This window comes from Schistocerca cancellata, chromosome 1, assembly GCF_023864275.1.
Source record: "Schistocerca cancellata isolate TAMUIC-IGC-003103 chromosome 1, iqSchCanc2.1, whole genome shotgun sequence".
Lineage (NCBI taxonomy): Eukaryota > Metazoa > Arthropoda > Insecta > Orthoptera > Acrididae > Schistocerca > Schistocerca cancellata.
This window is the reverse complement of record NC_064626.1, coordinates 223804484-223819982: the sequence shown is the minus strand read 5'-3', so window position 1 is coordinate 223819982 and position 15499 is coordinate 223804484. Positions and strand designations below refer to the sequence as shown.

At 35.0% G+C, this 15499-nt stretch overlaps 1 protein-coding gene across 6 annotated transcripts in view; it reads left to right on the top strand.

Annotated features, from left to right (window-relative positions):
• Window positions 1-15499, top strand: part of LOC126169670 (mucin-4-like) — a 555343-nt gene that overhangs the window by 527882 nt on the left and 11962 nt on the right. For 4 of the 6 annotated variants that reach the window (XM_049920660.1, XM_049920664.1, XM_049920661.1 and 1 more), the window contains 2 exons: window positions 1631-1705; window positions 12779-12933. In XM_049920660.1, coding sequence (XP_049776617.1) covers window positions 1631-1705; window positions 12779-12933 — 230 coding nt within the window. Of the gene's footprint in view, window positions 1-1630; window positions 1706-12778; window positions 12987-15499 lie in introns of all 6 variants that reach the window. The other 2 variants (XM_049920665.1, XM_049920663.1) reach the window with 2 other exon arrangements.

Sequence of the window (15499 nt, the reverse complement as noted above, 5' to 3'; positions counted from 1 at the left end):
TAAAATGCACCCATACTACACATTTATTACCCCTGCACCCCGAAAACATTTTATTTCTCTCTGGAGAGTAACTTTTGAGAAAAGACTGACATCGTAGTATTACAAGAGCACAGTTTGCCCTAGCTTTTTGTTGCAGTGACCACAACTGAGTTGAAACTTGAGCAGCATTAAGTCTGTTCACAATATATCTGATGAATGCAATTAAGCATATAACAATGTTGAATGATAACTCTAATTATTTTAAAAATGCACTTCTAATTTCTGTAAGCACTAGCCAATGATATACCTGGAAAAAAAATCAACCTTTGAATGAATTACATTGATATTCTGTGGGTTGCAAAGAAAAATGTGGATGGCCCCTTCTTTTATTTTTCTTCTTGTTTTCCAATATTGAATCATTTTCATACTCAGTTTAAGAAATAAGGTGGGCTGTTGAATATTTATAATATACATGTTTTGATAAAAACATATGTCCTGTGACATCCTGTATCCTTATATAGGGTGTCACAGGACATGTCCAGTTTTCAGGGATATGACAGGAACACTCATTTGAAGGAGAAAATTTCGAGTGGATGTATTTGCTCTTCCAAGTGGTTTCTGAAGTAGTACACATTTACCGCACATGTGAGGAACATCTCAACTGTACACACTATAATCGCAGCATTGGTCATGGTAGTACAAGTATATGGCCACCAAGATTGCTAGACTTCACCTATGTCATTACATTTTTATTTATGGGGTTTTATGAAGTCTGAGGTGTACAAATGAAAAGTGAAGACACATGATGGACACTGCTATCCTCATTAGAGAATGTGCAGAGTCACTCAGACAAGCAACACAACACGTTCTCCCAAGAGTGCACAAATGCACTGAAGTTGACGGTGGGGTGTTCAGACATTTACTGTAAACTGTACAACAACTCTAATGTAGCATGTATGATAATACTTAGAGGTGAATTTGTTTAAAATATGTATTTTTCAATTGATAATTTGTAAAATACATGTTGTAATGTTTACTAACTGTTTTACATGTGTAAACCTGACATTCTATTAATTAATACAGAAAATAAATAACAATGTATATTAAATGTGTTCTGTCACGCAAACCATTCAGAATAGGGCGTCTGTCCATATAAGGTTTTCTTCTTCAAATGATCATGCCTGTCATATCTCTAAATATTGACCATTCGTCCCGGCGCACCATGTATAAATTTGTATCAGATGCAGTATGACAGATGTCTGTGCAAGTAATGGATAACAGATTTTTTTCCAAACATTCCCACTTCAACTAGGCATGTCATACTGATGTTATCTCACTAGACTAATGATGTTTTCATGTTATTATTAAATACTAAATAAATTGTAATAGATAGGCCTGGATTTAAAAACATTGTTTCCACAGCTTCTGAATGTGAGTTTCATTCAAAAATTTGAGCAAAATTGGGTTATAGTGACTGCACCAAAATAAAATGTGTGAATTTGTTGACAGGATTATTCATTAATAGATCTTAAAAATGTTTTATGTTGTTCTTATCACTGCAATTTTTTCTTATGTATAACAATAACATTTAACAGTCTGTTGTAAGTGCCATAAGTTGATGTGCCACTCATGATGCTACGTTTCATTCCAGGCCAATGATGTAGAGTTAGTATCAACAAGTTCTGAAAGTCGGCTATTTGTCTGTGAATATCCTGATTGTTCAGCTGTAAGTTTCAATGTACCTATCGAATTTTTAATACATTTGGCATTTACATCCATGTAGTATTTTTTTTAAAATTTGTTCTAATTAAAGTACATAATTTGAAATCTTCACACCCTTTAGTCATGATGTCAGTCTGAATATTTCTACATTGATAGGAAGAAGTGTATTATCAGCATATTCTTCTCATTAAATATGGATGCCAATCAGATTTGAGAGTCCTGTGCAGATAATTGACAAAGGCAACAATATGTTGATGTGAAAGTGCAGAGTAAGGTTCACAGCAGTTGAGTAGCTACAACACCTTAAATTTTCAGAATGTTATCATTTGTCAATGATACACCTGGGGTTGGGTAGGTGGAATTTTTCCTTCAATGAAATATGTACGTACTCTGTTGGGTGCTAAGAAAGATCTGAATTCCTTACTTTTTTCTCCCCATTAGTTTCTCTTATTGTCCACTTGCCTTACACAGTTCCTTCTTGAGTTTTTACATTAATTTTATTGTCATTGTATAAGTGTTGCCTGTTCTTCAACGTGGTAACAGATCTGCCAGAATCGTTATGCGGGGTCTCACACTAACTAATTGTGACTGCATAATGTTTCAAGAGAGAAAGAAATCAAAATACTGCACAGATCATAATAGTGCCTGTGTTTCTTAAGTTTTACATATGTTATGAGTAATATCATCTTTGATCATTTTCCTTTGGTGGTCTTGTATTAAGGAAATTTTGGAATCATATATCAAAAATCATGCTTTGATTCATACTGCATTAAATAGAACTAAGTTTTGATGATAACTTAACTCATCCCATTGATTTAATCATTATTACACATCTGAGAATGAGGAACAATAGTTCAGTGAGAATAAAAATGTGTACATAATGCATTAAGCTACCTTTCACCTTAAGGGAGGTAATAAGAGTCAAGAGATAGAGAGGAGGGAAGGGGTCAATGAGGTCATACATATGTCAGTAATAAAACCACCACACAGATAAAATGAGAAATAAAATTAGGTATAAGAACATAAAAATAGCTCAGATGCAAAGAGTGTAAGTCCAAAAACAATGATTAGAGCTGCAGCTGAGAGGTGTACAAAGTCTTCCATTGTTAGTACTCAGAATTTATACATATTGTTGAAAGTTCTATGTAAGCTTCCATTTAATGAACAGTGCCATTGTAACCTTTGATATATGTACCCTGATAAATAATAAATGGAAAAACTACCTTCTGTGTTTTTGCTGAGAAGAGAAAAATCAGCATTCATCATATAAAATATCACTATTCTTCAATGAAGAAGTACATTTCAAAAGTGTCTCAATTGCAATACTCATTTTGATCTTCTTTTACTGCTAGTAAACATCTGATTAACAGTACAGTTACTGGAAGAATTGAGTTTTCTTAGATGTTATACAAGGCTGAGTGTGATGGGGGCATGCCTTTCCTTGAAGAAAAATGTTTTCTGTTATTAAATGCATGTAAGGTGTTTGGATAAGTAAAGAGAATGTGAATTAGGTTGGGAGAAGTACCAGAGTAGAAGGGAACAAGCTTTCAAGAATTGTAAGAATATGTTCCAGTGATTAAAGGAAATACCAACTGCTAACCTCTATCTCCCACAATTTGTCATTTTAAGCTCATGCACATTAATCAAAATGATTTTGTTGTAGTATGTAATGAGAACAGGTTTCATGGGTTAAAGAAAGTGCCATCAAAATAACCGACATCACTGGCATAGTCATATTTGACGCAGATGAGTCTGAAATGTGAGACCTGCACAGAAAATCTGAAAGTTGAAAATCATATGAATTATTCCCAATTCTTAACAAACACACTCTTCATGATCCAAGTTGAAGATTTGTAAAGTTGATCTTTTGTATATTTTTTTCAATAATAGAACTGTAGTTTAAATCTCTGAAGATTATTCCTTGTGGTCCATCATTTTACCATCATTAAATCTATTAACCAGACTTGTCATCAGAAATATTGTTTTCTTTGATCATTTCTTCTGCTGACAAGAGTAAATGTTCGTTTTGCATTATACAGGGTGTCTCTCCTAAGAGTCACCAGTTGCATTTTCTATGGTGTTTCAAAAGGTATTTCCAATTTCCTTTTTGCAATGTGCAGCTGGAGTCAGCCCAAAGAAATACTGTTCATCACTTCATTCATGAGTCACACAGTGTAAATGGAAAGCATCAGTTTGTGTCTCATTCAGAAAGAAATTATTTTTGAAGTGGAATTTTATGTGCTCTTTCTCTAGAGCTGTCCAAAATTTGTCTAGTGTGATGTTTGTTTTATTGACATGTATTAACAGAGACAGTAAAACACAAAGAATAACCAGCAGCGACTGAGCAGCACTACTGCATGGTGGTAGCAGTCACCATGAGCCAGGGCGCTCCTGTAACTACTGGAGTACTCGTTATTCTTAGTGTTTTACTGCCCTTTAATACATATTGATAAAAAAATTATTGCAGTAGACCTCTTTAAGACCACTCTACTGAATGAGTGCATAAAACTCTTTTTTTAAAATCCTTTTGCTTGTAAAGGGAAATGAACTGACATTTTCTGTCAATGTTGAGCATCAAGGTAAAGAGATGATGATAAATATTTGTTTGGTCTGACTCCAGCTACACACTGCAAAAACGGAACTGGAAATATCTGCCGAACACCACAGAAAATGCACCTAATGAGTCTTAGGAGGAACACCTGGTATAGTTGCAGTGCATTTGCTATTACACTGCATTTATTTTTATTTGATGATACCTGTCTTGATTATCATTACAAAATATGTCTTAACTGACAGTTTGGTGCTTTACATCTCCAGCAATGTTAATCATCTGTAAAACTGTATTTCCAGTTATGTTGTTTTTATGCAAATGAACACACCATGATTAACATTGTACCTTGTCATGACTATCAATAGCATTTTCATAATAATAACAAAACGAATAGCTGGATGTATGTAATCCATATTAGTGATACACAATACTCTGTCTGAATTGACTGTACTGTCAACGGAACATTGAAGTCTAATCTTTCTTCCTTTTGATATGCAATACTTCTGTAACACAATCTGTAATATTACATTCATACTTTGATAACCCTTTTGTTTTAATGTCAGCAAATAAGTTATAAAACATTACTGTAGCTGTGTAATTAATTATTTTTTAGACCCAGTAGAGCTTTTTGCCAAAATGCTAAAGATTATTTATCGCCCTAGAATTGCTTTCATTAATATTTGTTTCAAACAGTGTTAGATTATGTATAGCAGATTTGATAAGCAAATAATTGTTTGCGAAGGTTTTGTAGATGCCTGCAGGTTGACACTAAGATTGTTGAGATGCATGAATAGTTTTAAATGCTTTGTTTGTTAAACCATTTTGGGAATGGAAGTCAATAACAAAAGTAGAAAGATTGTCAACAGTTGTCCTGTTATCTTTCTTATCATATTATTTAACAAAGATAATTTTCGTAGTCTGACTGATACAATGTGTAAGATTTGCTGATGACATGGTATTAGTGGCAGAAAGTGAGCGGACAGTGAATAACATGCTGAAAGATCTGAATGAAGCTTGTGTGGAATATGGGATGTAAATAAACACAGCAAAAACAAAGAGTATGGACATCAATACAAGACGCAGACTGTCCAATGTTAAAATAGGATAATCTACCATTAGCCAAGTAAGTGCATTTAAATATCTAGGAAGCACAGTAACTGAAGACTTGAGACGTCACCACGAGGTGAAAGCTTGAATTGCGATAGTGAAGGAGGCAGAAAGAGGAAGGTCTAAGGAAAAGGTGTGGCAAATGTTTTGTCTGGAGTGTGGCACTATATGGGGCAGAAACATGGACGCTGAAATGAGAGGATGTAAAAAGATTAGATGCGTTTGCGATGTGGATGTGGAGGAGAATGGAGAGAATGAGCTGGATGGAAAGAGTGAGTAATGAAAGAGTATTGGAAAGGGTTGGCGAGAGAAGATGTCCGCTGAAGGTTGTAAGAGAAAGAAAAAGAACTGGTTGGGACATGCATCGAGAAGGGAGTGCTTGCTAGCAGATGCTTTGGAAGGATTGGTTTGTGGGAGAAGACTGAGAGGAAGGAGATAAAAGATGATAGATGACATAAAGTGAGGAGGAAATTATGCAGACCTGAAGATGATGGCAGAAGAACGAACAGCCTGGAGAACTACCATGTGAAAACCTGCCTTTTGGCAGAACACTGATGATGATGATGATGATGATGATGATGATGACTGATACAAAACCTCAGCAGTAATGAATGACAATAGCTGCTTGGCCTAGTCTTGAAACATGATCCCAATATAAATTTTTGTTATGAGGAAACTAAGGCTATAATAAAATATAGAAAGGAAAGGGGGGCAGAGTTCACACTGATTAACTTTTTAGAAAGTATTTAGATATCTCTATTTCATTTTATTCCTTCTTCTGTTGAACTTATTGTACCTATTTTTTTAACATTCTTACAAAATAATGACAGGGAGTGCGAGTGGCATGCATCTGCTGCCCCCTCCTCCTGCATTCCTGCTCTGTACTCTTGGTGCTTCCATCTGAGCTATTAGCTACGTATCTGATCTGCAACCCCCCCCCCCCTCCCAATCATGCTCTCTGCCCCTTTCTCCCTCTACCCATAACACCTGATATATCCCTTCACCTCATTTCACCTGTCGAATTGCAATCCCAGCATTGTGTCCAACCAGCACAATGTGTGTGTGTGTGTGTGTGTGTGTGTGTGTGTGTACCTCATTAAAGATTACTTCCAGAAGCTAGCAAAGTTATGGTTCTTTTTCTGTGTGCCCATCAATGACATTGTACAGTAATTATAGTATTAAATTTCGTAAGGAGAAGAGAACTTATTTATTCTTATAAGGTCACAATACATATCTAGTGTTAAACAATTGGGTTGAGAAGAGGAATAGATTTGATAACATGAATATGAGTTAGAGCATATATTGAGACAGTATTAGTACTATTCCATTTCACCTAAGGGAGACGGCACAGTGGTCAAGGCAATGGATACACATTTGGGAGAGTTAGCGGTCAGATTCCTTTATAACCATTCACCTTCAGGTTTTCTGTGGTTTCTCTAGATTAATTGAAGAAAATGGCAGTATGGTTTCTCTGAAAAAACAACAGCTGATTTCCAGTTCAATGCTTGTTCAATCTGAACTAGTTCTCAATTGATAATTGGTTCATCATTGACAATTCATTGAATCCTAATCTTGCATACTTCTTTATTTTTCCCTGTTTTCTGTTGCACTTATGTTGTTTTTTTAATTGTTCATATTCATGTAAGCTTTAGTGACTGGTTTCCTTTGATAATAAAAAAATTGTATATACATGTCATTCTCATGAAGTAGTTCACACGTTACAACTCTGATTTCCTGCCCATCATATTATAGCACATTTCTTACCACAAAATTCTGTTCCAGCACAAGATAGAAAACTAATGTGGCATGACAATTGAAATAGCTTGTCTTAGTTCAGAATCATCTTTTTTGTATTACAGCATGAATACATTTTATGTTTGTATGAAGAAGAATTGTAATTCTGAGTTACATGAATGTCTCCTACACCATTCCATGGAAGACCTCCGCCCTCCCCATTTTCCCATGTGGGATACCCCCACCCCTCCTTGACTACTGCAATCGCCAGTTTGCAAAATCCTGAACTAAGACATGTAATTGTAGAGGCCAGAACAGTTAAACAAGACCTTTATACAGAGAAAAATATTTTAACCTCTTTATTTTCAATTTCTGTGGAGGGGTGGGCATTTTACAACTCCGGGTCACAGGCACCACCTTTTTGCACTTGTAGGCACTGATGATTTTTGTTCTCTAGTTTCTAACTATCACCATTCATTCAATGTAAACTTACAAATTGTTCTGAGAGACGAAGAAAATAAAGTATTTGCAATAGTAACAGGTGCCAGCAATACAGTAAATAAATAAAATAACCAGTCAACTTGAAGGCTAGTTTTAACATAGTTTCTAACTATCACCATTCATTCAATGTAAACTTACAAATTGTTCTGAGAGACGAAGAAAATAAAGTATTTGCAATAGTAACAGGTGCCAGCAATACAGTAAATAAATAAAATAACCAGTCAACTTGAAGGCTAGTTTTAACATGGACTTCATGTCCGTTCATTTCTTTTTCAGGTCTTATCAGCTCAGTCATGGCCTATAGTTGCAGTATAATTTTAAATGTGCTACAGCTTAGAATTTCTGATATACAAAAAAACCTGCCCTTCGGTAAAAGAAAAAAATTGACTTACAGTCCTATGTATTACTAGTCAAACACTTTACCATATAAAATACCAACCCGTAACAGACACATGTAAAAGACATAAAAAGTAAATCTTTCAGAATCTAATATTTTTTAAGTTATAGATAGAGGGATTGGATAAAAAACTGTGAAAGATATTAGAAAATAAGGTATAAGTAATTGATTCAGGACTGTCTGAGATATAGAAAAAAATCATGTATGAAAGGTTGTGACTGGCTTACTGACCTTTTTATTTTTTAGTTGCTTTTGCCTACCACTGCTGAATCCAAAAGCTTAAGCACTTCCTATCTTATGCATGTGTGTGTTGCGCTACTACCTCTGATGATTCCAGAAAATATTTTAATTTATTTTAAGTAGTGTGACTTTCTATTTTGGCTCCTTTTTCAGGTTTTATTTATAGTTCGATTGTATAATGAATGTTTAAAACCCTTACTAGTAAGGTGAGCTCTTAGCATTTTATGAACTTGTATTATTATTATTATTATTATTATATTATTATTATTATTAATGTAAGAGCACTCACTAATGGGTAAGTACCCTGCAAACCACTGACTGAAACTGGAATAGTTTCTGTATTCAAACTACTACTTTCTGTTTTTGAATTTGGTGTATATGTGTATTAGTATTTATTAATGATGAAAGTCAAAACTGAATACTAATAAAACTTGTGAGAACAGTGAATAGAGGAGACTCAAGGGAAAAATATGTTTGATAATACAGTTAAGTCTCTTCCATTTATAATTTTATTAGTTTATGTCATGAGTAAAAGTATTGGTAGGCCTAACAAGGAACAGGAAGGGTCATACATGAATGCACAGAAAGGATGGAAAAGTTTATCAAAACACAGGAGTAATGTAAATGAGGGAATGACTAGGCAGTAACAATGTCATTTCATAAGTCATGGTTTGGAGTGATGTTCCCTTGTCTTCAGAATCTGTATAGATACTTTTCCTTTCCCATGTTTGTTCCTTATCTTCATCCTGTTGAAAGTGTTTTAGAAAATTCTAAATCTTCTTAAAAGATTAAAAAAAAAATTGTGTGTTGGTGAATTATCATCTTACTATAAAACCTTCAGTTTACACCTCTTATCAAGTGAAGAATACTGTAATAAACTTTCCATATTCAAAATTCAAAAAGTTTATTACTTTCATTTATTTGTGTATGGTATGCATGTTAACCTAACATTTTTTGAGACTAGAAGATACTCGTAGCTTGTGCTATGGGATAACTGTTCCATCACTAATTATTTTTAGAGTGCAGACTAAAAATCATAATAATGATTATAATAACTTAAACAGAAATGTGAACATTAAATATCCTCAGAAGTACTTATATTGTGAATAATCCCTTGTGTTATTATATAATTTAAATGAACTCTTGTGACATGTTCATCTAATACATGATATGAAAAAACACAAACAGTTTAAGGGAATGAATTATGTCACTGATAAGCAACCATTGCATGAAACTAAAGTTGTTACTTTTAATTGTTGTAACATATTTATGTACCACGGATATTTATTTATCAGGATAAAAATTTACTCCATTAATGAGTAATTCTCCACCCTGTCTTTCCTACTGAATAAAAGTTGATAACTTAGAAACTGAGTAATCTCCAAATTTAATTGAAGAATGCTGAATATGGAAACATATGCAATGCATTTGTTTATGCTTATGCAGAAATCAGAACTCCTGTATTTTTCTGATGGCCAAAGATGTAGAGAAATTTTATGGATTGGTACATATAATAAGATCTTGTATTCTCAGTGTTTTTTATAAAAATCTCAGCACAGTCTTCACTGTTTTGGGGAAAGTGATTAAAAGTGAAAAGTGCTGAGTAATTTCTGCTGATACATAGTTTTGAAAATTATACTTTTAAACTTAAAAATCATCCATACATATTATAATTAATGCCCCTGCTGTGTTTTTTGGTCTGTAAGTGAAAGCTTATCTGAGGAAGTATGGGAGGGATTTTGATACAGTTTTTACTAATAGACAAACTGATGCATGTGGAGGAATGTTTGTGGGTGCACAAGATAAGCGTAAGGCTGGCCAACAGCAATGCCAGGGTGGTGCAGTGAAAGTTGCCGCTGACATCCTAAATGACCTGCAATGCAGGATGTATTGGATATTAACATGAGAACAGAGTGTTTCATAGAGAGTTAATGTTTAAGGAGTGTGTAGCAAAGTGCGGGAAAGGATCACACAAAAATTGTAGATTTTGTTGGGTTGGCATTGGAGTTGGATGGCCTGGTTGAATGGAATGTGCCACATTAGCAATGCAGTTTGGCAGTTGGCACTCGGCTGTAGCTTGCACCGAACTGTCAAGTTGGGTGGACTGGACAACGCTGTAGCTCGCAACTCCCATCATTGCCACAAGATGTCACACTGAGCACCAATTAAATATGGTACATACAACATTTGTGCCTCCTGAGAACTTTCCTGGTGTGTGTTGCTTGAATTATTAAAGTTCTATGAAAATAATGATGTTCAGTTATCTAATGCTGTCCTCTGAATTTTAATCATGGCTCTACACAGTGGGCCATAAACTTAATTACTGATACAACAGACATGTCATGTAGCCCTAGGTACTTAATGCTATCTGTTGCAAAGCTAAGATGGGTCGCTAGTTTGTTTATAAATTAAAAATCTTTTTTGTGCTCTAATATTACTATTTAATTTTACATATGTGTTTCATCATTTACAGAAAAGTCACCTCCAGGGGAATTTTATTTATTTCCTGCCTGTTCTGACAGTTTCTACATTTTCTCTCAGAGCATCAAAGGTTAAAAGATGCATTTCCACTTCATTTTAAAAAATCTACTTGGAATAAACTTTACAAAATTTACATCAACATTTTTGGTTACTTTGTTTTTGTCTTCTAATCTCTGACCCCTTGAGAAGAAATGGAAACATTGTCAGGAAAGCAGAACGTAAATAAAAAATTCACTGAAGATGCCTTTAATGTCATGTGTCAAAAAAAATGTTTAATTTATAAATGAATGTTTATAAGGCTGTTGTGGAAAATAGTCATGTCAAGAAACTTGCTAATAAACACATTTTTAATAAATTATGGGATAGAGCTAAAAGGAAGGGCAGATCACACCCACTGCTGGAGGAAAGTGAAGGCAGACAAATATAAAAGGGGAGATATCACAGATGGTAGACAAAAACAGTAGATCAGAGGTGATACATTGATAAGCCCTAGGTTACAATCCAGAGATAATAAGGACAGAGTGAGAAGTAATGATAGATTAGGGGAACAGAAATTAATAGTTCAGGTAAGACTTAGGATAGAAAAAAATAGGTAAAAAAGGGTCATAACAACTAAAAATATATATAATATAAAGTACAATGTAAAAGAGAAGGGGAGAGTGTTAATAAAGATTAAATCTAGCTAAGGTGCAGATTTTCTCAGATCAAGGCTTGAATTGAAATCCTCTGTCTCTGATATCGTCCACACACCACTCACTGTTACCTTCTGTCCCTCTCCTAATCTCAGTAACATTCTAGTCAATCCTTATGACATTCCTAAACCATTAACCGTACACCAAGGTTTTCTCAACTGAATTTTTTTTGGTGCAATAAACAGTTTTCATCAGATAATAAATGCCATGTGTAATGACAAGGGATATTTCTGGATGAAATGATACATAAATATGAATCTCACTGTGGCCAGGGGCAAGTGCATTGAGGTGTCTGTGTTATTGTTGTGTGTGTGTGTGTGTGTGTGTGTGTGTGTGTGTGTACTTCCACTAGAGAAAGAGCAGAAGTTCGAAAGCCAGTACAAATAGTTTTCTGTTGCATGTTTGTATGAGCTACAAATCATTCAACTGTACGTGAGTGGTTGCTTTACATATTATTCCACTTACAGCAATGTTACACTAATTGTAGAGCCTCAAATGGTTTCTCATTTGTAAAGCAAATATTGATCAATAGGTGCATAAGTCATCATAGTGTTATGTGATTATGAAAATTAAAATAAGGATGTAAGCTCAGGGTTTAAAATCCCACTGATTACATACTCATTAGAGTTGAAGCAGTAGTTCTGATTTGACAAGGACAGGGAAGTGCAATTAAGGGAAAACTTAGTCTAGGTGGGACTTTGAACCCTGCTCCTGTAAGAAAAAGGCCCATGTTTTAACCACTGCACTATCTTTTTTCATGATGAAAAAAGAGCTTACTTGGCTTATCTGTTCACTGATAATGTGTTTACAATCAGTCTGGGAATGTGAGAGGATATTAAAGAATAGTTTTGTTTATTGATTCTTTCAAAGAAAAAGACAGCAATCAGCCACTGTTAACATTGCCATTTATTGAAGTAGATATCACTGTAACTGGATCTGAAATGACAGGTTCATCTCCATATGGCTGTAAACATAAAATAAATGTGCATCTTGCGAACGACCATCTGAAGATGAACTTGTCAATTCAAAACCAGTTACAACACTATTTGCTTAAATAAATAATATTTTTTAAGAGTGGCTGGTTGTTGTCTTTCTCTTTGAAAGAATGAACCTACATTTTGTACACAGCCACAGTATCAAGATGTCCATGTTCAAAAAAGTAGTTTACAGTTTTGTTTTCTGTATTTTTTTACCCCTCTTGACCAAGATTTTCTTTCTGCTTTCTTTGATTAATTTTCTACTTTTCTTACTTTCTATTATTAATGGTTTACCTTTCGTCAAATTTTTAAATTTGATGTTATGGTGCTTCTGCTATGATACATATTGATAAGAGGTAGCACAGTTTAATTTAAAATATGAAATTTGGTGTTCCAGAGCTTCAACTCTCGTGCAGCACTGAATGGCCACATTAGAATACACGGCGGTGGAGTCTGTGGACGTTCTCCTACACCAGACAAACGACCATCTGCCAGCACCCCTCCTACACTTGCAGATATACTTGAGGAATTTCCCTGCAAGATTTGTGGGAAGTAAGTGAAAGCCTACCAATGTTAACCACATCTCTCTAAAAGATCGGCACAAGGTAAATTTTATCTACAATCTTTTGCCTGGTGTGCACACTCCCACCTGCACCAAACTCCATGAAATTTAACTACGACCCCATTTGTTTTGTTGACTTTTGTTGTTTTTCATGTGAATAGTGTAAATGTGCAATCAGAATGTATCATGATTCAGCATCTCATTTTTGCACATTTCACTCACACTTTTGGATTTTCTCCCTTGGTGGTATATTGCCACAAAATGACAAGACAACAAAGTTATTAACCATCTGCGAGATTTCTAATTTCCCTTTAACGAAGTAAAATGTCATGCAAATGTGTGATAACTTTTCCTAATCCCAATTTAGCATGACCAAAACAGAGCCTATGGAGGTATTAACAGATTTGTGAGGACTGGCCATATGCTCTTGTTTTTGTTAACTTTACAAAGCAATATGTGCAGTTAAGAATTATCATGCGCCACTAAAATAGAAATAATTTAAACTGATGTTTTGTCTTCATGCCTTCTTTTCTTATTCTTTTCTTAAAGCTGGTGTGTATGTGTGACACATGTCAAGAACTGGTGGTAGTTATATAGCACCAACATTGATTACATATGACAGTATCCTCTTCTCTGTGTCAGTGATAGCCAGATCATGACGAATTGAACTTTTTTGTAGAACAGTAATCTTATATGCACATTGCAAATTATTAATTTCAGTAATGCTTTTAATGATGTGTTGAAGTAGTAGTATGAATCTGGCCTCAAAACTATGGGTGGTAACGTCTTAGATTTGGTTTTGTGTGTGTGTGAATGAAAGAAGCATTACTTGTAAGTCTCCTGGGTCTCTCTCTCTCTCTTTTCTGTTTTTAACCAAAGAAAGAAAGCTAGAAAATGCTACGAAATGAAGCAGAACATTTCAGATCATTCATGTTTTACAACTTGCAGTCTGGAGTTGGAGCTCATTAATGAATGACAACTTTATGTACTCTGCAAAATACACATAGGAGAAAACCAAAAGAAAACCAAAATATAAAGAAAGAAATAAGAGTGCATTAAAACCCGTGGAATATCTGAATTATGCTGAATTTGCTTTAGGAAGCAAAATGTCATAGCAGTTAACTGCATATATAATGAAGACACAGTGTAATTACAATATTAAGAAAAGTATCTGAAAAGATAGGAATGCCAACAGTATGACTCCTTATTACCATACATTTTGTGTGCTTATTGTGGTTAATCTTGTATGTGACCGTACGTCTTAAAATGAAGATAGCTCTTAATAGATATTGTCTAAAATCATGTGGCAAATATTTTGCGACAAGCTGTAATACATCTACATCTACATATACACTCCACAAGCCACCATGGGGTGCATGGTGGAGGGTACCATGTACCATTACTATTTATTTCTCTTCCTGTTCTGCTCACAAATAAAGCGAGGGAAAAACACCTGTCTAAGCATCAGTATGAACCCTAATTTCTCACGTCTTATTTTCATGGGTCTTACACAAAATGTAATACTAGAATAAAATGGGAAGGGTGGGTATGGGGAGCTGAATCAGCTATACTGAAACCAAATTTAATTTCTTTTCAACAGACTATCCAGAAACCTGAATCATAAGGTATTCAAATTATGTTGTGTACTAAAATGCAGTGGAAGCCTGATTTTTTCAAAAGTGTCATCAGCTCACGGAGGAAGCTGCATGTCGCAAAGCGTTGTCTTATTTTTATTTCTGTCAAGATGGCTTCTCTCAATGTTAGTTCTTAAAGAGCTTTCATCAAAGGAACAGTTCATTGTCTTTCTCTTTTTGCTTCACGTTTTCCAGTAATGCATTCTTACACGAAAACATGGTACTTCCACTTGAAATGATCTACAGAGATTTGGATCCTCTGTCAGCTAGATCATTCCTTGTCTCCTAATAAAAACCAGTTCCCAGCAGGTCAATGCCTCCTTTAGAGGATTTTGTTCATGCTGAATGGTGTACTAAAAATGTGAGCAACTCTATGCTCGATGCATTTCTTATCGTGCTTGATAAAGACTGAGAGTACTGAAGCAGATGAGCAATTATTCATTGTGATGGTCCCTTGTGGTGTCATTGTCTTTAGGATTACCTGTATGTCTAGTTTTGCTTCATACATTATGAATGTGGTGGAGAAGAATTCTGAAAATAGGCGAAAACCAGGAGAATCGAGGATATCTTCTGTACTACAAACAAGGCAGTGCAGTGGTAAGACTCTGGACTCACATTTGGAGGATGGTATTTCAATTCCCTGGCCACTCCTCCAGATTTGTGTTTTCCATAATTTTTCTAAATCAGTTAAGGCAAATGCCTGAATGGGCCCTTCTGTAAAGACAGAACTAATTTCCGTCATCAGAGTCCCCAATCTGAGCTTGTGCTCCACCTCTAATGACCTCATTGTTGACAGGAAGTAAATCCTAACCACCCTTTCTCCCTTCTTTGACGTCAACCTCCCCATCTCCTCCTCTCCCCTCTCCAACACATTTTTGCGTAGGTGTTAGTAAACATTGGTGAATGGGAAACACCTGCTCAA